General features: G+C 37.1%; 1 protein-coding gene and 1 long non-coding RNA gene across 10 annotated transcripts; one reads left to right on the top strand and one right to left on the bottom strand.

The window, feature by feature from the left end:
* Positions 1-941: 941 nt before the first annotated feature.
* LOC110810985 (uncharacterized) lies at positions 942-2910 on the bottom strand. Its single transcript, XR_002539065.2, has 2 exons — positions 2359-2910; positions 942-2240 (listed from the first exon to the last, which is right to left on the bottom strand). It is a non-coding gene; the product is annotated as an uncharacterized LOC110810985 (long non-coding RNA).
* Positions 2911-3404: 494 nt separating this feature from the next.
* On the top strand, positions 3405-24043 carry LOC110810989 (centromere protein O). Of its 9 annotated transcripts, none has more exons than XR_015813737.1 (13): positions 3405-3562; positions 3934-3979; positions 4279-4327; positions 4430-4478; positions 4899-4969; positions 5129-5187; positions 5422-5517; positions 7472-7529; positions 10590-10726; positions 10820-10876; positions 11318-11415; positions 22524-22692; positions 22787-22925. XR_015813737.1 is itself a non-coding variant. In XM_088208666.1 (13 exons), the coding sequence occupies exons 2-13, from the start codon at positions 3968-3970 to the stop codon at positions 23801-23803; spliced, it is 957 nt and encodes a 318-aa protein (XP_088064792.1). In that variant the 5' UTR covers positions 3406-3562; positions 3934-3967; the 3' UTR covers positions 23804-24043. The 9 variants fall into 9 exon arrangements, 7 of the variants coding, with proteins under 7 accessions (XP_088064795.1, XP_088064796.1, XP_088064792.1 ...); XR_015813736.1 differs by having other exon boundaries at positions 11318-11419; XM_088208666.1 differs by lacking the exon at positions 22524-22692 and adding an exon at positions 23733-24043 and having other exon boundaries at positions 3406-3562; positions 4291-4327; positions 22758-22969.
* Positions 24044-24266: the final 223 nt, after the last annotated feature.

The raw sequence follows: 24266 nt of genomic DNA, 5'->3' as shown, positions 1-24266 counted from the left end.
ATTTTTCATTCGTTTTCCAGTACTACAACATATAATGGGATCATTGATTCTAGAAGTATTGATCATAAAGTTAATTGCATTGAGATGTTTGATTTCTATAGGTCTATAGACAATACTTTTATCAGGCTACCTAATTCTCAAACAGTGCATGTTACACACATTGGTGATGTTTCTATTTTACCCACATTTGTCCTTCACAGTGCTTTGTGTGCTCCACAATTTTCTCTTAATCTTAATTCCATAAGCCATTTGTTACAACATTCTTAGTATTACTTACTATTTTACAATAATTGTTGTACTATTCAGAACGCTCACATTCATATGACGATTGGTGTAACTAGAGAGAAGAATGGATTGTTTCATCTTGAAGCCAAATAAGTGTTAAGAAAAAGACAGACATATGTGGATTAACAAATTAAAGAAAAAGAAATATAAGATGACGAGAAATCTGGAAAAGGAAAAGCAGAAATATAAAAGAAATAAAAAATAAAAACAATAAAAAGGAAAACAATTGTAATAAAGGCAAATGAGGCTATAACTGAAACAAAAAAATAAAAAGCAACAAAGATAGATCTTATAGACATTCCTTAATGAGCTTTGAATAAGCCTTCATTGATCTTTTATTGCTCGTGATAGTAGTCAAATTTATGGTATTGAACGAATTTTTGGCACTGAGATACAAATTTTTAAGCATTTATATATATTCATTATAATATAGTATAAAAATTTTTAAATAGAAGATAAGAGATCATATCTCAATTCGAATACACGATGTCCTATAAAAAATAGATGTTCTAATCATTTAATTACATAGTAATTGGTAATCAATTCTTTATCTTGATAAATACTAATTGTGACAGTCCGAATTCTCATCCAGAATCCTGACCGTACGCACACCATATCATGATAAAATAATCTATAGGAATACTTTACGTAATAAATTTTAAAATAATAATAAATAAATCCCTTGCATACTTAGCTCAAAATATCAAGTATTCATGATATATGTCTAAACTCTAAAATAAATACTTATTAAAAATAAAATAATTGACGTTAAGTATTGTTCGAATTAAAATAAAAATTATACGATCTCCTCGCAAGTATTTCACTGTTCAAGAGCGGAGTTCTGAATACACTGATATGAAAGAGATTAATAATAAATAAGGTGAACTTAATATGCTTAGTAAGCATGCAAGTAACTAACAAATAATAAGATAATCTGTTTAAGTTGGTAAAAAATATAAAACTCCTGACAAAGGTGATTCAAAATACTTTTCTCTTTACTTCAGATAACACGTGATATCTACACCCTAATTCATTAACCAAACCTTACAAATCAGTTTATTCAGTAAACATTCAGAATCCATCATCTCAGTATCATAACTTATGGTATAAATAATTCAATAAATAACATAATTCATTATTCATTATCACGATTTAAACAGTAAGCAGTTCAGTAGGTACTAATTCAGTATTTCAGTATCATAAACATTACACATAACTTCCTATATATTCCTATCAGTTTATATCATACTAAAATAATTTCACCGCACGATGCCATTTCTATTAGTATCAACGAGAGTAGTAAAGATCTTCTCTACCATGTGAATACGTTACAGTTTAGTTCATAGTTTACAATTTGTAGTTCATAGTTCTTATCGCTTCGCCATGTCTGGCTAAAATCGTATTCACGGGTAGGGTTCACCACAATCACATGCCAAAAAGGCTACACACCCACCCACCCCTTAGTGATACTGGTTAAATGTGTTTTTCAAATATTTTATTGTCTATCTATTTATTTCATATTACTAATAAATTTTCTAGCTTTTATTATTTAATATATTCTATACCTATAACACGCATATTATAACCATTCATCACCCTAAACTCTTCTACATATTCTTAATATACTCTCAATTACATAGCAACCAGTATATACACGAATTCATTTACCAAAATATTGTAATACAATTAATCAGCAATTTCGGTAGTGAACATAAATAAGAACACAATAATCAGTAGAAAAATCTTATCGGAATCATGTGTCTAATCACCAATTATTAAATACCACAGTTTTAATATCTTAAAAAGATTAAATTACATTTATAATTACTTACACACTTACTTGATTTTCGTCTAAATCTCGTTCGTAAAATTATCTCCAATGTACAAGACCAACTTGTTACAGTGACATCCGTATCGAGTTAGTAACGAGCTAGTTATCTTCTAATTTCAAACACCTGCGTTTGGACTTATTTCTAATTATAAACTGAATATGTAATTTGTTGTATTAAAATTAAATAGAATTAATAAACTTTAAATCTAAAATGGTAAACCATCAGAGTTTTTTAAACTCACCTACCCGAACCGGGTCCCTAGAACTCATTGCATGTAACCATCGGAAGTCCGTTCGCCTCCACACACGCCACCACCAGACCACCATACGCCGCCGCCGGCCTGCTGCTAATCGCCGTTGTGAATTGACTGAAATTCATTGCAGAGCCCCTTGCGCCCTCAGATCCAGCATAAATATGGTGGAATCATGTCGGAGGGAGCTACAGAATAGCCAAATGCACCTGGAATCGCCGCGCAAACCATCCCTTTCTCCCGCGCACAGTTGCGCGCAGCACCACCCTTTTTTTCTCATTTTTCCTCTTTTCCTTCCTCCTCTCCTCTCTCGGCTGTCGACTGACGGTAGTCGCGACATTCTCCCTCCCTCTCTCTCTATCTCTCTCTCTCTCTCTCTCTCTTTTCCTACACTGATCGGCTTCTTTCCCTTCATTTTTATAAGGAGGGGAAGGAGGAGTCCTACACGATTCTTCTTCCCCGTCGTGCCAGTCTTCCCCCTCATTTTTCGGTCAGTGCAATTTTTTTTCCTTACCTAAAACGGCACCGTTTTAGGATTTTTCCAAAACGATATCAATTTGGGTCTATTATACTAATGATAATTATGTCATGTTTTATTTGAAAAATTTAAATATTAGTAGTTGTTTGTATATGTTATTTACGCATTATTTTACATATAAATTAATTTAAATAGTTATAAAATTTTTGAATTTAAAGGTTATAAGTTTCTTTAAAACCAATTGCAATAACAATATTATTGATTTTTATAAATATTTAACAAAATCTATTTAGTTATTCTAACATTTTTGTTAAATTTATTTTAGAAAAAAGTTATACTAGATAATAGATAATTTAGAATAAATTTAACAACGACAACGCTCAAGGTGCGTACATACTTCTTAAAGAGAAAAACACATGTATATATATTATATATAATATTACCGTTATGGATTGGCATTGACTTCGGTTCGGGTCTTAGATTTGTTTTGGACATCATACCCGGATGGAGAACCCATGGGCCCTACCCAAAGGCTAGCAACCCGAAAGTTTCATCGGGTAAAAAAGCAAGCATCCTATTTCTACAACCGTCGCAGGCTTTTTCCTCCGCTTTCTGATATATTTCTTTTATTTTCGTCCATTTAACTCTTTATTAGCGGGAATAATTAAGTGAGGTTCTCTTCTAAGGAGAGGAGAAGCGCGTGCGAGGAAAATCCAGGTGAGGGAAGAATTCTCTGGTTTGCCTTTTGGATTCTTCCTAGATCTACTTCAATTTCTTTTAGTTTTCTGTTTCCTATAACTAATGGAGGTTTTAGAGCAAAACCATGGCGAATCGGTCAGGACATGTCATTATTGCAAACCCTGAGTCTCAGGTTATCATATAACAATAATTTCAATCTTTAAATTGGATTTTGGCGGGGAAAGTCAAGAGCTAGCTGGCGTACTTCCCATCTAAATTTAGCTATACACGATTTATACATACAATTTTTGGTCTTATAGCGAAATGGAGTGGTTATAGTGGGGAGAAATTTATAGTTGATTGCAAATTTGATGTATTAACTAACGATTGCAATGTGCTGAAATGCGCAGCAGTGAACACATTGGAATATATTCAAAAGCAGTTATGGGAGAAGTGGTAATTAGTCTTAAACCTTACTAATTCTCATGAGTCCTTTGCTTATCAAATTATTATTCTCCATTGAAGAATGCTAGTTGCGGACTCTTTTGGTCATTATCTTACTGCTAAAATGTTTTTGATTTATGGCTTTTTTTTTTTGGTGTTTAACATCTTTCATTTATCTTGTTTCCACTTTTCCTGATTCTTAGATTTTTTATACTAATACAATCCTATTATAATGAAATGTTGGCTTCTGTTACACTTGCATGGCTTTGTTTTCCTTCAACACGTTGTTGTTGGTTTATGTTTTGTGACAGAATTTTATGCAGGAGGAAGATAGCCGAATAGAGACTACACGAGCAAGATGTACATATTATCACTTCCTACCTTTTTAACCATTATTTTTTTGTTCTTTTCGCATGTGTTGGTATTCCTGTGAAGAATTGAGTAATCTTTGTTGCTTTGCAGTTTCAAATGTACTCAAGAGGCATGCAGAACTAACAGACCGTCTTTCTAGGTACAGTTCTCAAAATCTGACGTGGCTTTCACTTTTTAGCGTCCTCCATTTTAAGGAATTTTCTGTCAGAATTGGATGCTATATCTTTTTATTTTTTGAATTGTGTGGTTACATGGGAGGTTAAGATATTATTAATAAACGACCTGAAATGGAGTAATAATGATATATGACATATCTACTTATGTGCATTAAACTGTTTAGCATTGTCAGTAATTTTATTATATGCTTAGAAGGGACTACGTTCATCATACAGCGTCAGCATTGAGTCTGTTTGGCTATTATATCTGAGTTGCATCAAATGCTTGATTTTTTGGTATAGCATTTGGATCTGCATTCTGTTGCAGTATTAAAGGAAAAGATGGTTATTGCGAAACGAGTTTAAAAATGACTTGTTAAAGTAATTGTATATGATTGCAATAGGGACTCCGACAAGATGATATTTGAGCGTTTGCAGAAAGAATTTGAAGCTGCACGAGCTTCCCAGACTCAAGGTACTCTAAACTGAACATGCCCATAAATACTACATGTTGATGTACATGCATATGTATGTGGCTTTATATGTTTACGTATATTAATTACACAGTAATTTAATTTATATTCTACTTTATGAAAGAAAACGAAGTTTCATTTTCTTCTTCCTTACTCTGCAGAAATTTATTTAGACGGTGAACAATGGAATGATGGCCTATTAGCTACGATAAGAGAACGGGTATGCCTTTCATCATTTGGTACTAGAATGAAGTATTCCAGACTGCTGATTTTTTATATTTGAATACTTTTCCTTTACATTGCTGATTTATGCTTGCTGTTCTTCTTCTTGGTAAAATTTTCTGGCTGGTTTATGTTGTTAGTTAGTCTTATATCTCATGTTTGGTATTGTCTAGGTGTTAGCTATATTTATGTTTTTAGTTTTTTACAAGGATAATTTTAAAATTGTTATCAGGTTCACATGGAGGCTGACAGAAAAGCAATGCAGGGGGATATAAATATACCAAGTTCCCATTTCCTGGAAAAAATTACATATAGAGCTGGAAATAAGGTAACAACTTCTGTTAATGAAAAATTCTGGAAAGCGTGGGTTGCATTTAAAGTTGGAAGTCATGTCAGCATATTTATGTAATTGGAACTCAGCATGACCTGCGAGAGATCTTCCTATCTTATTCTTATAATATGAACATCCAAAGCAAACTTAAATGATAAAAAATTCTACAGCTTCTTGGGAGAATACCAAAAGAGATGATTCCCTTGATAGAGTATCTAAAGTATTGAGATTGTGATGAGCGGACGTGGGATCCTGTTGTGGCAAGGTTCAAGAGGATGTTGGTGGGATGGGAAAGAAACCTCTTGTTCAAAGTGGGGAGATTCACACTCACTAAATGTACACTGGCCAACCTATCAATTTATTATATATCCCTTTTGATCATCCTAGATAATGTTGCGAAGATATTGAAATCAATTCAATGTAGATTCCTTTGGCATGACTCTAAGGATAGAAAAAAATACTACTTGGTGGCATGAGATGAGATAAAAAAATCAATGTCTTAAGGTGGTTTGGCATTGAGGTTGCTTGTGAAGATGATCATGACTCTACAAGGTAAGTGACTTTGGAGGTTTATGAAAGAAAATGGTAGTCTATGATGGAAGGTGATAAAGGCAAGGTTTGGTATCGTGGATAGTGGTTGGTATTCTAGAGAATTGTTAAGATCCCATGAGTAGCGGACGTGGGAAAAAAATATGCATGGTATGGGATAAATTTCAGGAATGCATTAGGTGGAGGGCAGGCAATAGGAATAGAATCCGTTTTTAGAAGGACCCTTGGCTTAAATATGCCCAAAGTTAATTTTCCTAAATTTTTGCTATTGCATGACACAAGTAAATCTTGATCCATGAGTCATTCAGAGATGTCGTGGGGGAGGGGGTTGGGGAGGAAGTAGCATGTGGATGTGATGAGAGACCTTAATGATTGAGAAATTAATGATTATAGTTCTCTCCTATGTACACTCTCTTTTGTCACAATGGATGGGAGTAATGATCAACTTGTTTGAAGTTTCAATTCCCTAGGTACCTTCTTGGTTCGGTCTTTCTATAATTATTTGGTTAAGAATGATACCATTGAGATCAATTTTCATTTCCGACAAATCTAGAAGGGGAATGCTTCACTAACAATTGCTTTCTTTGTGTGGGAGGCAGGATGTGAGTGTATTCTGACTATTGACAAGTTAATGAGAAAGGAAAAATTGTAGTGAGTGATTGTTTCCTATGCAAGAGGGAAGCGGAGTCTTTTAACCATATCTTGTTTTGGTGCCTGTTGGAGTATAAGCTATAAACCATGGCATATGGATTACTTGGGATTAGTTGGGCAATGACGGATACAGTTAGGGATAAGATTTGGACTTTGAAGGGTAGTTGTGGTTGGAAGAAACATGTGGGTCTCATCCCCTTCGCTATATTTTGGGTGGTGTGGGAAGAAAGTAACATGAGAGTTTTTGAAGGAATGAAAGGTAATTTTGAGAGGGTTAGAAATAGATAGTTCTAGATCATGAATTTTTTGGGTATGGGATAATTTTGAGAGGGTAAGAAATAGATAGTTCTAGATCATGAATTTTTTGGGTATGGGACATCCTCTTTATTCTATGGAGGATTTTGAGGATCTTAGTTAAATGAAGAGAGAGAGAGAGAGAGAGAGAGAGAGAGAGAGAGAGAGAGAGAGAGAGAGAGAGAGAGAGAGAGAGAGATTTGCAATGCTGGCTTCCTTTGCACCAACTAGGTCCTCATATTTTCAACAAAGCTTCAAATTGAGAGTGTCCATGCTTTCAAAGATAATACCTTGATGTACTGAAAGTTTTAGAAGGAAAAATGAAGCAAAATTCCTTGTTTTTCGAAGATGTAATTGGGTATTTCTCTATTGATAAGCCATTTCTTGAATTTAATTAATTAATTTTTCTAGTAAAAGGCCATTTCTTGAATGTTAGCTTAAGTTTGTGAATGAACAGGTGATTTGTTGTCTGGAAGGTGCAAGAATTGGCATACAATATGAAACATCTTTTGCAGGTATTCATGAAGAATTACCAACTATATTATGAGCATAGCTGTTCGATATATTTTTGTGCATGTTAGTTGTTGTATATTGACAGTATGAAGTCTGATTCTCTTTGGTTTTGTACATGAATGTGATTACTCTTGTTTAGGCTGTGTGTATTGATAGCTTTGATGGATATTATGTTAAGAGCCAATGAGATTGATGCATGGCTGATGAGAGAATTGTTTAGCTTTTATTTAGTTATATAAGGAAATTGTTTAAGTTTTATTTAGTTATGTAATTAAGCAGTTAGGATAAGTTTCAAAGGCAGTTCTTATAAATGTAGGAGCAGAGCAGTTACTTCTGTTCAAGAAGTTACTTGTCGGGGCAATTATAACTGGGGGTTAAAGACCAAAAGCAGGTACATAGACGGGGTTAAGAAGAAATTTTGAAAGATTTACTCTGTCTTCTGTTTATGAGATTGAAGGATGCTTTCTAAACTTGCCCTTAACAAGAATTCCACAATAGGTCAAATGGAAAGGAGGATCTCTCATCTTCCCCTATTCAATAGATAGATAGTTGGTGGGTAATTTCATACTCCTACCCATACTGGGTAAGGCGGATAACAGAATTGTTAATTCTTCTTTTATGGCCTCTTTAAGTGTAGCCATTGAGCTGCCCTGTGTCACCGTTATCATATGAACAGTACTACCAGTGACACCAGTATTTGATGAGAGAGAGAGGATAAGGATATAAGGGAGGGTGGGGGGGGAGGAGCACTGGTAAGAATGGAGTTGCCATGGAAATGTTTCTATGAGTAATGGCTACTAGGGTGCTGAAAGAAATAAAGAGGGTTTTTGAAATTACTGAAAGAAATATCCTTAAAGTAGTAGGGTACTTTGAGTTACTAAAAGCTGGTAGATTCTTTGTTAAGAAATATGAGTGCTGGTTGTAAAAAAAATAATTATTTTTGCTTGGTAAAACAGTTAATAGATGTTTATATTTATTGCAAATATTTACAATATAATTGTATATATGATTCTTTCTAAGAGGATTTTAAGAGGATAATTAAGTAAATTGGTTAGATTAAAGAAAAGAAAAGAATCTAAAAGGTTATGTCATGGCTCCTATTTTTTACCTGCTTAAAGTTAGCTTCAAGAACCTGCCAGACCTCTGACTCATGAGGCAGTCAGATAATGGTCTTTAGGTGTTGACTTGATGGGGTTAGGGATAGAACAGCTATGAGAATAATAGGAAGAAGAAAGGAGAGAAAATTAGCAGAGAAGATCGTAGGAGAGAAGAGAACGTTAGAGAGGATAAAATATTTTCTCTAGATTTTCAATTATCCAATAGTTGTGATACAGTATTTGTACATAATGCCAGTCAATGGTACAACACAATAAGAACCTCAACTTACAGTGACAACTGACATTGCGGCCTGTACCCTACTGGACCCTAGTTAACAATTATTACATGACTGGATGGAAAGGAAAGAAAAGAAGATTTTCCAACTAACTTAACGAATTAAATTTCTTTCTTTCTTGTGACAGCCTCAGTCCTGGAATCTTTCCAGTGGACATCCTTGAAACTCTTGTAGTATATACTTAACTAATGTTTGCTTAACCAGTCTGCTATGATGGTAGATAGTTCTTTTCTGCAGTATATACTTGGTTCCGCAACAATCTGGTCTCAAGAGTTTGTAATGGTCAATTTGCATTTGTCGAAACATGAAAAAGTGGATGGATTCTGGAGTCTTGTGGCACAGCTAGCCTGTAGGGAACTGCCTCAGTTTTCTTCTCTACATTGAAAGAACCATAGAACTTGGGTGCCAATTTCAACCATCTTCTAACAGCCTCAGTAGATTGTCTATTGGGGTTGTAGCTTCAGCAGAAACAAATCTCCTTCCAGAATGACCTTTTCATTCTTTTGGCATTTACAAAATGCATATTTATGAGGTTTTAGCAATTTCTCCCTCGGCCTTCTACTAATCATCTCTCTTTCTTTCATCCACTTGTCTAAACTGGATCAGGGTGTTATGTAGAACCTAGTAAGCATCCTACTTTTTTATGTTACAACATAGGTAAGTTGGAGAATGTGCTTAGAGTTGTTCATAAGCAGCACACTCTCTAAAGAATTTTTAGAATCACTCAACTTCTTCTCTCTGAATTTGGTCGCTGCATGACACTGGCCGGCCACTTAATTTGTCAAATAGTCCATGGTTTCACTTTGCTACTGGTGTAGTTCCACACATCTTCATATCATTTGTCACCTGCAAACTTTATTTGCCCATAACTACTGTACTGAAATGCACAGAATGCAATACCCCGTCCCAAAAGTTGACTTATTTCTACAGTTGCAGATAGAGAAGAACTGGCAGATAGCTGTTTGTTGATTTTTCGTATTCCATTGAATCCAAAAGGGGAAAAATTGGCACGTCTCCATTGCAGACAGCCACCCAAAAATTGTCCATTGATGACCTTTCCCATCTGGACACCATTACCACAATAATAATGAACAGTGGCATATTAATAAATTTTTACTCGATCACATTAAATGTTTATTATATTTGAAAAATCTATATTTTTTTCAAAAGTAGTATGTTAATATTTATTTATGCTCTCTCATTGAAAGCAGATACTACATATTCCCCTATTCAGTTTCTTAATTCCTTCAAAAAATTGAAGTTCACTCTTTGCATCAATCATCACTATCCTATATCACTCTGTTCAACCATCCTATTCTACCCTACTCAAATTGCCATATTTAGCCTAAGATAATGGAAAGACCATTTAACCTTTCATGCATATCTAAGCATTAGTTTCTTGTCTGTAATCGAATTTTTCATTCTTGATAAGGCTCCATTTGAAGCCATAAAAGAAAGCTTCTATAGACAGCAAAATTTGCTCTAGAAGAGGTTTTTCTTAAATGGTAAAAAACTGATTTAAGCGTATTTATGAAATGTGTTTTAAGAAATGCACAGAATTGCATGGGTTAAATTCATTATGGTCTGGTTTCAATATTAGTATGATCTATGTTTTGAGTTTTGGTTTATGCAATTCAGAAATTGGTTTACTTCTACCTATATTTGGCAGGAGAACCTCGTGAGCTTTATCACTGTGTCCTTGAGAGCAAGTCATTTCTAGAAAGGATGACTGTCCTTGAACACACAATTCCTTTCTTTCTGCCAATACGAGAAGCAGAAAATGATCTTCTTTCTTCCAATGCTATGGTAATGTTGGTTGCCTGCCTTGTTCTTTTTTTCCTGATGGTGCTCCAGTATCATATCTATTCTTAAGAATACTATGCAATGGTTTATCTCCAGAGATTTATAGATCATGTTGGAGAACTTCTGCAAGCATATGTGGATAGACGGGAGCAGGTATGCTTGGGATTTGTAGAATGTGAAGCCCCATAAATAGTTTTTTTTTCTTGTTAAAATTTGTGCTCTCCAGAGTTGGTTGTGAAGCATGGGCCTGCTCTATCTATGATTCTGAATTATGTCATATGAACGGAAAATTATAATCAGTATTCGTCAAGGTGAATGGATATAAAGTATCAAAATATTTTAAAGAATGTCCATGTTCAAAATCTTGCTTGATTTATTCTAATATACTTTTGATTAATAATTTGTTAGCTATAGTTCATTATAGAAGTGTTGAATGAGGACTAGCCATAGGCAGTAGTTTGTGTTGAGCATTTGGAACAATTTGCAGTCGGCTGCATAAAACACAGTTATGTCATCTGTGTTCAAAATGCCATTGCCTTGTGACAATATAACAAGCACTGCTTTGCTAAGGTTTCTTTTCGTAATTTCTTGCAGGTTCAGCTTATTAAGGAGCTATATGGAAATCAAATCGGCGAGTTGTTTCACAGCCTTCCCTATCACATGATTGAATTTGTACTAGATGATTCGGATTGGTTAGTACGTTCCTGTGATTACACCTCTGTCCAATAAAGGATTCCTTTTCTTCTGTACATTTATTTGAACTGACTTCTTGATGTGATCTCATATCCAGCCAATGAATCTGTATTTTGATCAATTTCATCATGATTGTAATCGACTTAAATTATGAGTTTTATATAATTTTGAAGCTTTCTTTTTCACTTCTTGATGTGAGTGTTGGGAAATCATGGAGGTTAATAGACAAATTTGCATGGACGTGAAAGTCCCTTGGCAAACATTGGTCACTGATAAAAACAAATTAGGGAGGTCACCTTGGATATCCAACTTTGGTAAGTCATTTCAAGTAGTTAAATGCAACATGAGTTGCAATCTTAAGTATTGAGAAACGGTGAAAAACCCTTTGAGGAACACTGAGGGGCCTTATTCATGGTGGCATATGTGAAGCCAAGCAGAGTTTGGTGGTGCTATTGGAGGACGAATAAGAGAAAGGAGCTCCTTATCTGCTTCATAAAAGTATAGTTTGATTCTCTTTGCGGTAAGGTAGTTGAAATTGTTGTTCTTGACAAGTTCTTGAGTTGTGGTGTACGCGGTGATTTATGGGACCTAGTAAGCCTAACATCTAGGAGAATAGGATTCATGACAAGAAGAAGCTTTTGGGAGAGGAAGTGGATCTTGAGGCGCACCGTCACATGTTGAGCAGCGATGCCAACTGGAAGAAGATATGTTGCTCGGAAACAGACAATTTTTGTTCATTGAACAGAAAACCTTTATTGTAATCGACGAAGGAAATGGGAAGGATGGGTTACGGCTTTGTGAGAATTGAAGGGTTTTCTAAACCTCAATCTCATTTTAAGAGGAGGATGTGGCATAGCTGTTGGGCAGTTTTAAGGAGTTTTTTTGGGCAGACGGCGACAAAGCATGGGGCTAGAGTAGGTGAGGTAGTTGGCACACACTGTGGATGACATTGGGCCGGAATAGGAGAGGTCGGTTCTTGGTAATATAGAAGAGTAATGGGGGAGGCATCAAGCAAATATTCAACCGAAAGGTAAGCAGGCATACGGATGGTGGAGATTGATGCTTGCTTTTCATGAGGTGACCGGGGTTAGGGTGCTACCACCAGGAACAGAGAAGAAGAATGATTGATGATGAAGACTCAACATGGTGGTGCCCAGGTGGGTAGGTTGTCACCAACCACGATGTGCTGTATGAACTACAAAGTGGAATTGAGGCTGAGGCTAGAAGTGATACAAGGAGGAACGTTTACAGAGATGGTGAGAAGGCCATTGTGGGGAGAAGGTCGGTAGAGAAGAATGAGTCTTACCCTATCCCAGACCTGGCATATTTGACTTTCAAAGTAAGTTCAGTTAAAATGCACTGGGAATTACCATGTTGGAGAAAGCCAAAACGCACCTAAGAGAGGTTGTTTGGATTGGATGAGCAAACTAGGCGAGACTGCTTACGAAAATGGTAGACTGACGAAAGGTTTAAGAAGTGGTCCTGGGCTGGCAGAAGATACTCATGGGCCAATAAAGGTAAGTGGATTGCAATGGCTGACCTGTTGCAAAGATCCATCGGGCTGAGCAAAAGGTATGTGCGGCCTGAAAAATGGAAGTGGACTGCTGGGGCTGGGCCATCTCAGAGAGTTAGTTGAGTGTAAGCTCATTGGCCATCACTGGGGCTCGGGTAGAACATAGGATTGGGCTTGCCCAATGAGCCGGCTACTAGAAGAGAACCTTAGACCCTACTGTAGTGAGCAGGAAAAGGCGGCAAATTAAGGAGAAGGCACTGATACCGGTGGAGGTCCAGTCGCCAGAGATGATGATGGAGAGAAAGAGGAGACTACCCGCAATTCTTAGCGACTGGTGGATGGTGGTGACAAACTTGTAGCAGTGCTCAGGATGAATTTGAAGGTGGTGAGGAATTTGGTGGCGGTGACAAAGGAGTTGGTTGTATATGTTGGTGAAGTAGATGACGAAGCAACTGGGAAGGAAGAATGCAGTGCAACACCTAAATCAAGTGAGGAGCCTAGTATCGGGTTGGAGGTGATCCCAGTGGCTGAGGCGGTGGAGGACAACACCAGCGGTAGTATGAAGTTGGCTTTATAGATTAAAGAGGGCCCTATGGAGGAATTGTTATGGAGGAATTGTGTTGTGAGCGACTGTGACCTATTCCAAGTAGAGGATTTTCGATGGGTGCTTGAGAATGTCTAGGGACTTAGCGGATTGGTGGGGTGTCGTTTGATGGCCTAGATAGAAAAGTCGTAGAGCTGTTTAGAGAGATTGAGAAGAGAAGACGAGAGAGAGGGAGGAGAGGTTGAAGGCACGGGCAAAAATAGATGACTGAGGGATTAGGAAGTTGAAGAGTACTGTCAATTACGATGTCCCAATAAAATGGATAGGAGAGGAGAGGGGAGTCGACAAGCATATTAACTGATGTTTGGTCAGATTATCTCAAGAGATGTGCGGGGCGTTAACAATCATTAAAAGAGATAGGTTACCGGTGGATATATGAGTAGATGGAACCTCAATGTAATTTGCTTGCAGGAAACCAAAATGGGGACACTAGGTGAGGAGATTGTTTGAAGCCTGTGGAAAACGAAAGATGTGGGTTGGAGAGAGCTACTGGTTTGTGGTACTTCAGGGGGCATCCACTTGTTATGGAAGGAGGGGTTAATGGATTGTGAGGAAACATTGGTGGGTGAATGTATTGTTTCTTATCTTTTTAAAGATTGTAGAAGTGATCTTAGATAAGTTTTCACCGGGTTCTACAATGAGGCAAAGGGAGAGAGAGAAGAATATTATGGAATAATTTGTAAGCTTGTAAAATCAAGTGGGAGTGGGCGTAGGTTGTTTGAGGAGACTTTAACATGGTGCTTCATACAAGTGAGAGATCAAGGGATCATTTTTCTTGCAGCTATGCTAATGAATTCAGTGATACCAGATATACTTGAGTTAATGGATTTACTGTTGATTAGTAGTAAGTGAACTTGGTCCAATCAGAGAATCAACCGAACATTCTTTAGGATTAATAGATTTTTGGTCTCATTGTCATGCCAGGTATAAGCGTTGAATTTGTGCCAAAAATGCATGCAAAGAATCATTTCCGATTATTTTCCCATATGCTTGGTGGCGGGTGGTATTAAATAGGATCCATACCCCTTTATATTTGAAGATAAATGGTTGAAAGTTAGTAATTTTTGAGACAACGTTAAAGATTGGTAACAAGACATAAACCCAGCTGGAAAGACAAACTTCAAAGTCATGCAGAGGTTAAAATTCATGAAATCGGAAATCAAGAAATGATGCAAGGAGGAAGGAGTCAGATATGAAATGGAGATTGAAGAGTTTTGTGAATGGAGATTTAGTGAAGAAATTCTCCCTTCTCTTATTAATTTCAGGCATCAAAGGGTGCCATTTATAGAAGAAAACAGGCATCTTTCCAGGATGTGAAGGTGTGATAACAGAATTCTGTTGTTACCATGCCATCTCACATTCTAAAACAATGACACTTCACCTACTAGGATTATTCCATTCTGTACGACAGAACGGAGAATTACAACATTTTCTACACTCCCCTTCAATCTAGTTTACATATTTATTGAGTAAATTTAGATTGCATACAATATTATCAAATATCTGTGTTGGTAGTGCCTTTGTTAGGATGTCAACAACTTGTTGATTTGAAGGGATGTGCATAAGAGCTATGGTTCCATCTTCAATCTTTTCTTTGATGAAATGTCAATCTATCTCTACGTGTTTGGTCCTGTCATGATGTACTGGTTTTTTGGCCATGCTAATTATTGATTGATTGTCACACCACACTTTCATAGAAGTATCAATAGATGCCTTTAATTCTAATTGTATTCTTCTCAACTATATCCTTTTACAAATTTCATGTGCAAGTACTCGAAATTCAGATTCTGTGCTGCTATGAAATACTACAGACTATTTCTTGTTGCGCCGTGTGATCAGATTTCCTCACACGTGTAGTAGCTAGGAGTGGGTTTCCTATCGGTTATCGATCCTATCCAATCAACATCAGTAAAGACTTCAATATCCCTGTTTATTTTCTTTTGGAAAATTAGTCCTTGACTTGGTGTCCTTTTTAGGTACTTCAAAATTCTGTACACGGAATTTATATATATTTTTGATGGTTAATTCATGAATTGATTTACTGTATTGACTGCGAAGCTGATGTCTGGTCTTGTGTGTGCCAGGTATATTAGTTTCCCGACTAGTTTCTGATACCTCTCTTTGTCAACAGTCTTCTCACATTCTGTAAATCTCAGTTTCATTGTTGGATTCATAGGCGTATCTGCAGGTTTACAATTAAGCATATTTGTTTCCTTCAGGGGGTTCAGGACATACTTCCGTTGTGATACAAAAATTCATTTGTTAGACCGGGTAATTTCCATACCTAGGCAGTACTTGAGCATTTCAAGATCTTTAATTTCGAATTCTTTGGCTAGAAACTCTTTAAGTTTTCGAATTTCCTCAATATAATCTCCTGTGAGGATAATATCATCTGCATACACAATCATAATTGATTTTTTTCCTGAGATATAATGTTTGACAAATAAAGTGTGATTTGATTGATATTGCTCATACCCAATATGTTTTACAGCTCTAGTGAATCTGTCAAACCAAGCTCTTGGGGATTGTTTGAGTCCATACAGTCTTGAGTCTGCAAATCTTGTGAGACTGATATTCTATTTCCAAACCTGGTGGGATATCTATGTACACTTTTTCTTCTAGATCACCATTCAGAAATGCATTTTTTACCTCCAGTTGATAAAGGGGCCAATCAAGATTTGATGCAAGAGAGAGTAGTACCCGTATTGTGTTGTGTTTGGCGACTGGAGTAAAAGTCTCCTAATAGTCTATACCATAAGACTGAGTAAGACCCTTGACCACAAGGCGTGTTTTGAGTCGATTTACACTCCCATCTGGGTTATACTTAGTCGTGAATATCCGTTTACATCCAACTGGTCGTTTCCCTGGAGGTAGCTCAGACAATTCCCATGTCCCATTTTTTTCAAGAGTACTAATCTCATCTTGAATAGCTGTACTCCACTCTAGTATTTGAAGAGTTTCATGTACTGTCTTTGGTTCTGGAGAACTGTTGTCAAGGTTGCTTACAAATGCATTATGTTTCAGAGATAGATTGCCAAATGATACATAATTTTGTATGAGATATTTTGTGCATAATCTGGTACATTTTCTTACAGCGATAGGTAAGTCAATATCAGTAGTAGAGTCAGTAACAAGTACCTCATTAACTGTTGATTCCTTAACTATTAGAGTGGGTACGGATTCATGACAAGTCCTGATTGGTTTTAGTACTTGTTCCACACGAATTTTGTTCCTTCTAATATAGACATGTAGCTCATTTACTGCAGGTAGTGTACACTTAGTTTTTGCTATAGGTTCAGGTTCAGGATTAGATTCTAGAGGAGATGAATTTTGGGGGTAGATGGAAGGAATGCTAACATCCCACACTTGATATTCCTGAGTAGAATGCTCCCATTGAATATCAATAGTGGGATAAAAAGGTTGGTTATCAAAAAAAGTGATATCTATTGTATTATAGAATCGTCGTGTATTCGGAAAAAAATATTTGTATCCTTTTTTTTCGACAAATACTAAAGAAAGATACACTTAAGAGCTTTTGGATCAAGTTTTCCCCGAAGATGTGAGTGAATATGAACAAAAATAGAACACCCGAAAACTTTAAGTGGCAGTGAGTGTAAAATATGTAAGTCAGGAAAGTTCTGAGAGAGAAGATCATAGGGTGTTTGAAAATGCAAAATACGGGAAGACATTTGGCTTATCAGATAAGTCGCAATGAGTATTGCCTCTCTCCAAAGAAACTTAGGAACATGGGTAGTGAACATAATGGATCTGGCAACTTCAAGAATATGTCTGTTTTTTTTGTTCGGCTATGCAATTTTGCTGAGGGGTGTATGCACAAGAATTTTGGTGAAATATTCCATGTTCCTCAAAGTATTTCTCAAGAGTGGTTTCAAAATATTCACAGACATTATCAGTTTTAAGTACCTATATAGTGGTATGAAATTGAGTTTGGATCATAATATTGAATTTTTTGAAAATGGCTCATACTTTGGATTTCATTAGGAAGACCCAAGTAATTTTAGTGTGATCATCAATAAAGGATACAAACCACTTATTTTCGGATATGTTGGTAACCCTGTAAGGTCCCCAAACATCATTGTGAATTAATGCAAACGGTTTGGAAGGCTTGTATGACAAACTTGCAAAAGAGTTTCGACTATAATTAGATATTTGACATACTTCACATTGAAATGAAAGTGGATTTTTATTTTTGAACAAAAAAAAAAATATTTTTGTAGATACAAAAAGTTTGAATGACCTAAGTGCTGTCATAATATGATATCATGATCATTATTTGATTGACTCTCAGGAACAGAGTTTATACATACTGCCATTTGAGCTTGTCTTTCAGAAGGGTCTGTTTGGAGGGGATATAAGCCTGAGTGCATCCTAGCAGTGCCAATCGTCCTCCCAATTCCAAGTTCTGAAATTCACACATTTTTGAACTAAATTTAGTAACACAATTTTTATCAATAGAAAGTTTGCTAACTGATAGTAAATTGCAATCCAATTTTGGTACATAAAGTACTGAATGAAGGGTCAACTGTGGTGTTAAAACAATAGAACTAGTTCCAGCCACTCTGGAGATTGACCTATCTACAATTTTAATTATGAAATTCTCATATGATGTTTTGTAACTCTGAAATAGGGATACATTATTCGTCATATGGTTTGATGCTCCAGAATCAACCACCCACGTGTCCTGTTTTGAAGAACATGTTGTCAAACCAATTGTTGCTTTACCTTTTTGTGCCACCGTAGCACGCACGGGCTGAGTAGGTAAACAATTCTGCTTGAATAATTGTTGAAGGACCTCCATTTGTGCAACATTGAACGGACTGCTTTCTGCAACGTTTTCTTCGACAGTGGAAGTAGCAATATTTCCTTGACGACTCTCTGTTCTTTCAGCCTTATTCTTGCTGGTTTTCCCGTGCAACTTCCAGCATTTCTCACGGATGTGGCCGAGTCTCCTGCAGTGATCACAGTACGGTCTTCCCTTCTTTCCACGGAATTCAGACTGCGTGGTGAGTGCAGAGGTACTTTCGGCAGAGTAGGTAGGTTGAGCTTCTCCCATCATCACCCACCTCCTGCTCTCTTCTCTCCGGATTTCCGCGAACACTTCTCGGATGTTGGGTAGTGGTTTCATTCCCAGCACCTGTCCACGAACCTTGTTCAGACTTTTGTTGAACCCCATCAAGAATTTGAAGATTTTTTTCTGCTCAACAAAGAGTTTGAACGTCTGAGCATAATTTGGACAACTCCATTGATGCTCCTCGAAGGTATCCAATTGTTGCCAGGTTCGAGTTAGTGAATTTAAGTACTGGGTAACAGAAAGTTCATCTTGATGCAGCCTATGGAGAGTCGACTCGACCTCGAAGATGGCGGAGATGTTATCTTTGCTGGAGTACGATTCGCGAGCCGCTTCTCAGATTTCTTTCGCTGTTTCATAAAACATGAAGTTCTCACCAATGTCGGGCACCATTAAGTTAATAAGCCACGACATTACCGTGTTATTCTCTATTTTTCATACGCGGAAACTTAGGTCGCTAGTTGCGGGAGGGATAGTTTCACCTGTGAGGTAATTGTCGCGGCCTTTGTCGCGAATAAACAGTAAGACGGAGATTGACCATTGAAGGTAGTTCTGTCCATTCAGTTTGCACCCCGTGATGAACGATGATGCCTACTCAACTAGGCTGTGGTTCGGAGTTGCGGGGAGGTAGGAACCCGAAGAGATTTCGGGAGGAGAGGAATTTAGCTCGTTTGTGGCCATTTGAATTCTGGCTCAGCTAAAGGAAGCTCTCGGATCAGAACTCTGATACCATGAAGAGTTTTGTGAATGGAGATTTAGTGAAGACATTCTCCTTTCTCTTATTAATTTCAGGCATCAAATGGTGCCATTTATAGAAGAAAACAGGCATCTTTCCAGGAATGTGAGGAAGGTGTAATAACAAAATTCTGTTGTTACCATGCTACCTTTCCTTCTAGAAGAATGACACCTCACCTATTAGGATTATTCCACTCTGTACAACAGAATGGAGAATTACAACATTTTCTACAGAGATGAAGTCATTGATTGATGAGATCAAGGATACTGATAGAAGGGAAGATGAGATCTTGACTACTGAACATATAGCTCGGAGAGAGTCCTTAGAGGTTGGAGTTATCACCACAATAAAGATGGAGGAGACATCCTGGAGACAGAAGGCTAGAGTTTGGTGGATTGTGGAGGGAGGCCGTACTATAAGGTTCTTCCATTGTTTGGCCAACCAGCATGGAAGGAATTATTATGTGGAGTCATTAGAGGTTGGTGACAAAGTGGTGGTTGGTAATGATCAGCTAAGGAGACTAAGGATTACTTTTGCAAGCTTTATAAGGAAGAGTTTGGTTGGAGATTGAAATTGGATGACATCAATTTCAGGGTCCTGGGTGAATCTAGTAGCCTCGAGTTGGAAAAGGTTTATCCGAAGAAGAGATCCTTGAAAGTTTAAAGGCATGTAGAAAAGATAAGACACCTGACCCGAATGGTTTTAATATGAGTTTCCTATAGGAGTTTTGGTACATGATGAAGGAGGATATCATGGATCTTTTCCAAGAGCTGCGTGAAGTTGGGTCTTTTGCAAAATATGTCAACTCATTCTTTCTAGTTCTCGTTGCGAAGATCGGAGGGGCACACAACATTAATGACTTTAGACTCGTAAATGTATTTATAAGCTGATAGTTAAGGTCCTTGCAAGGAGAATGACAAAAGTCACGGATAAAGTGATCGAGAAATGTCAACTTGCATTTATGGGAGGAAGGCAAATTCTTGATGTTGCTTTGATTGATAATGATGTGGTCGATGAACTGGTGTCTAAAAAGAGGGAAAAGGTGTTATAGAAGCTCGATATGGAGAAGGTTTATGATCCTGTGAGGTGGAGTTTTGTGGACTACATGCTTTTGAGGATGGGCTTTAGGGAGAAATGACATTGTTGGATTAAGATATGTATCACTACGTCTTTTGCAGTTATTATCAATAGATGGTCGTCATCCATCTTTCAGGCTACTAGAGGGCTAAGGCTGGGTGATCTTATAACTCATTTGCTCTTCATCATGGTTGTAGAAGCTTTAAATAAAATGCTGATAAAAGTCAGGGAATGTGATCTATCTAGAGGTCTAAATGTGTGGTGGAGGATCATGTTGAGGAGGTCAAACATTTATTTTTTGTCAATGATGTCATGCTTTTTTGTGAGCTGGATAAGAGAGCTATGCTCAATCTCAAGTGTGCCTTGATGGGTTTTTAAGCAATCTTAAGACTCAACATCAACCTTGCTGAGTCACAGATGGTGAGGATAGAGATGGAGAGATTTGGATGGTTTAGCGAGGGCTTTGGGTTGTAGGATTGGTAGTTTGCCAATAAGATATATGGGACTACCTCTAGGTGCTAATGTTAAAAAGGCGAGGGCATGGGATCCGGTGGTGGATAAGTTTGAATAGAGGCTAGCAAGCTAGAAGAGAGACCTCTTTTCTATAGGGGGGAAACTCATGCTCAGTAAAAGTACACTGATTAATCTACCTGTTTACTACATGTTCCTTTTAATCGTTTTGGTGGGTGTGACCAACAATAGGAAGCTATTCAAAGTAGATTATTTTAGGGTGATGTGGAGGGTAGAAGACGATATCATCTGGTGGCTTGGAATCACTATCCCTAGTTGGGTTGGGATAACGGTCCTTGGTGAAGATGAATGAGACTTTGCAGGATAAGTGGTTGTGGAGGTTTTTGAAAGAGGAAGAAGTGCTTTGGAGAAGGGTGATAGCACCAAAATTTGGTGTTGCTGAGAGAGGATGGTTCAACAGAATGAGGTTGAGACCACATGGGAGAGGAGTGTGGAAAAAAATTGGTGTAGGCCAAGAAAAATTTTAGGCGTGCATTAGGTGGAAGGTTGCGAAAGGGGACATAATTTGACTATGGGAGCATCAGTAGCAGGAAGGCGGCACCCTAAGGGACCAGTATCCTTAGATTTTTGCCATAGGCCAGTGGAAAGATACCAAAATCTATGACTTTTTGTGGAAATGAGCAAGGGGGAGAAGGAATGGTAGGTTTTTGTATTGAGGAATCTAAATGACTGGGAGATTGGCGAATATGAGAAATTGTTAAACACTCTTTCCCTTGGTGACTCTAGATGGGAACAATGACAGTTCTCATTGGTGCCTTACAAAGGACATGTCTTTCACAGTCAAGTCTTACAATAAGCAGTTGCTCAAACACAAAAATAATGGTTCTAGGTTCCTGTATAGACAAATTTGGAAGGTAAGAGTTCCTTCCCGTGTATCGTTTTATACATGGGAGGCTTGCAGGGAATGCATTTTGACAATTGATGAACTGAGTAGGCAGGCAAGATTTTGGTGAATACTTGTTATCTATGTACGAGAGCAGAAGAGACTATTTCCCTGGTGTCCAGTGGTGTACAAATTTTATGTTATACTTTATAGGTTTTTATGCATCAACTGGGTGATGGTAGGGTTGGTGAGAGACGAAATTTGGGCGTGGAAGGGCACTAGAGAGTGGGAGGAAAGGAGCGGACTTAATTCCACTTACCATCTTTTGAGTAGTTTGGAATGAGAGAAACAAAAGAGCTTTTAATGGGGTTGGTGATGTGAATGGTTTTGATTTCTAAATCCTTGGATTTTTGTTATTGAATCTTCCCTTTTATTCGATGGAGGACTTAGGGGACCTCGTCGATGCTTTGATGGATATGTAAATTTCTTTGTAAATGGGTTGGCACCTCCTGAGTACCGATCTTACTACTGTAATATACAGTTTCAAAAAATAGAAGGTGCAGCATGAGCTGTGCATTATATATATGGTTGGGAAAATTTATACAGAAGATTATTATTATTATTATTATTATTATTATTTGAAATAAATTATACAGCTTATTGTAAGTTCGATTTGTCTCTGAACTGATCATGGAAGGAATACTGATTTACTTTTTGGAATTGTGAAATTTTAGCTGGTTTTTCAGTTTTGCTGTGCAACCATCCATGCTAGAAGATCCTTCACGATAAAGTGAAGATCACAATTCTCTATGTTTTATTTGGTGCACTACATAATTAAAGAAAGAATTGTGGATTGACTAGGATTTCGATTGTTTAATTCTTCCTGTGCCATTTTCATGCAAGGTGCTTTTCTTTGTCCAATCTATTCATGTATAGTTTATAATATTTATGCATTTTTCTCATTGCAGCAAGATAACAGTCAGTCTTAGATATGCAGATCTTCTCTCTGTTCTTCCAACTCGAGTCAAAGTCCTTGCATGGCCAGTGAATCAATTGAAGAGACACTGTACTAGTGCAGCAATTGCCAACAGAAGGGACAATGGAGGAATGGGTTATGCCCCCATTCCATCTCGCCTAACCTATGCAGAGGAAGCCTTGCGAACCAGGAGCTTGCCAGAAGGTGTTGCTATATACAATATGTTTGTATATAATATCTATGTAGACAGACGTATTTCTACATGTATAGCCCCATATTCTAAATGAAGACGTTTTAATTTGTCTATATCACTAGCAATAGATGGTCAATTCTTGTTAAGCAACACTGATGTTGTTTATGTCGCTGGTCTTTGGGGGTTTTCTTTTCTTTCCTCTCCTGCATTCATTTTCAAGAATTTAGATTTGCTCATGTTTCTGAGGTTGCATTTGCTTTTTTTGGCATATTAAGGATGGACAAAAAGCTGTGAAAAATTAATCATATTCTATTGTCTCTAAAATCATAACTATAATTTGTAGTTTAATTATGCATTATATTTTTTATTTTTGGATATGGTGTCCCCTTGGACCTGTACAAGGGTCTAAAGAGAGTGATTTAGCCACGGAAGTACGAGGAATACCTAAGTAGGTAAAATTTCCAAACAATATTATAGCTAATATATTTTAAGGTGTAATGTCTGCCCCCAGTAAAAGCAGCGAGTTGTGACTTTTAGGATCATGATGAATTTGATTTTGCTTTTGACATGTAGTTTAGAAAGATTTCAGGTTTAAAAATGAATCTTTCGAGTAAAATCCACATTTTTATTTTTCCATTTTGGTGGATAGCCGAAACATATGTTGATATATGGAATTTACTTACTTCCTGCTTTGCTAGTCATTTGATCCTTTATTTTGTCTGCTTTGTAGTCTCATTAACCTCTTTCTGATTCTGACTGCTGCTTCTCTACCAGCATATGCAGAGATTGTGTTGAGTTTGCCACATGCGCTTCAGCAAATATCTCAGCTTAGAGGCTCCAACTAGTGTTTGACTTCATAGAAGGAAGTTCCATTGTGTACAGAGGCCCAGATATTATGCATTCTGCACAGATATATATACTGTTGTTACTTGTGTAGGAATGTGAATCACTAGCGAACTAAACTGGACTTGTGAGACTTGTAGTTTAGGTGAATTTTCAGATCTAACTGAAATTGCATGGCTCCAACTGTCCGACCTGGGTTTTATATACTAGAAACTAATAATAGAAGTGGATCTTATGATTCATTGTTTTTGGTTTCTAACTTCTGGCAATTTCCTGGAGGTAATGATTAAAATCTGAGGGGAATCTGCCTGGTGCAATGCTGTTTTTTCTTTTTTTTTTCTTTTCTTCGTTCTTTAATTACAGGTGGAGAAATCTCCTGTTTTGTATAATTTTGATTCGATGCTGCCAATATTGATGGTCCAGTAATCTATTAACCATTGCGGTTGATTGTGAGAACAGCTCTAA

Source organism: Carica papaya, chromosome 7 (assembly GCF_054855325.1).
Source record: "Carica papaya isolate Zhongbai chromosome 7, ASM5485532v1, whole genome shotgun sequence".
Classification (NCBI taxonomy): Eukaryota; Viridiplantae; Streptophyta; class Magnoliopsida; order Brassicales; family Caricaceae; genus Carica; species Carica papaya.
The sequence above is the reverse complement of the archived record's forward strand: the minus strand, read 5'-3'. Positions and strand labels throughout refer to the sequence as shown.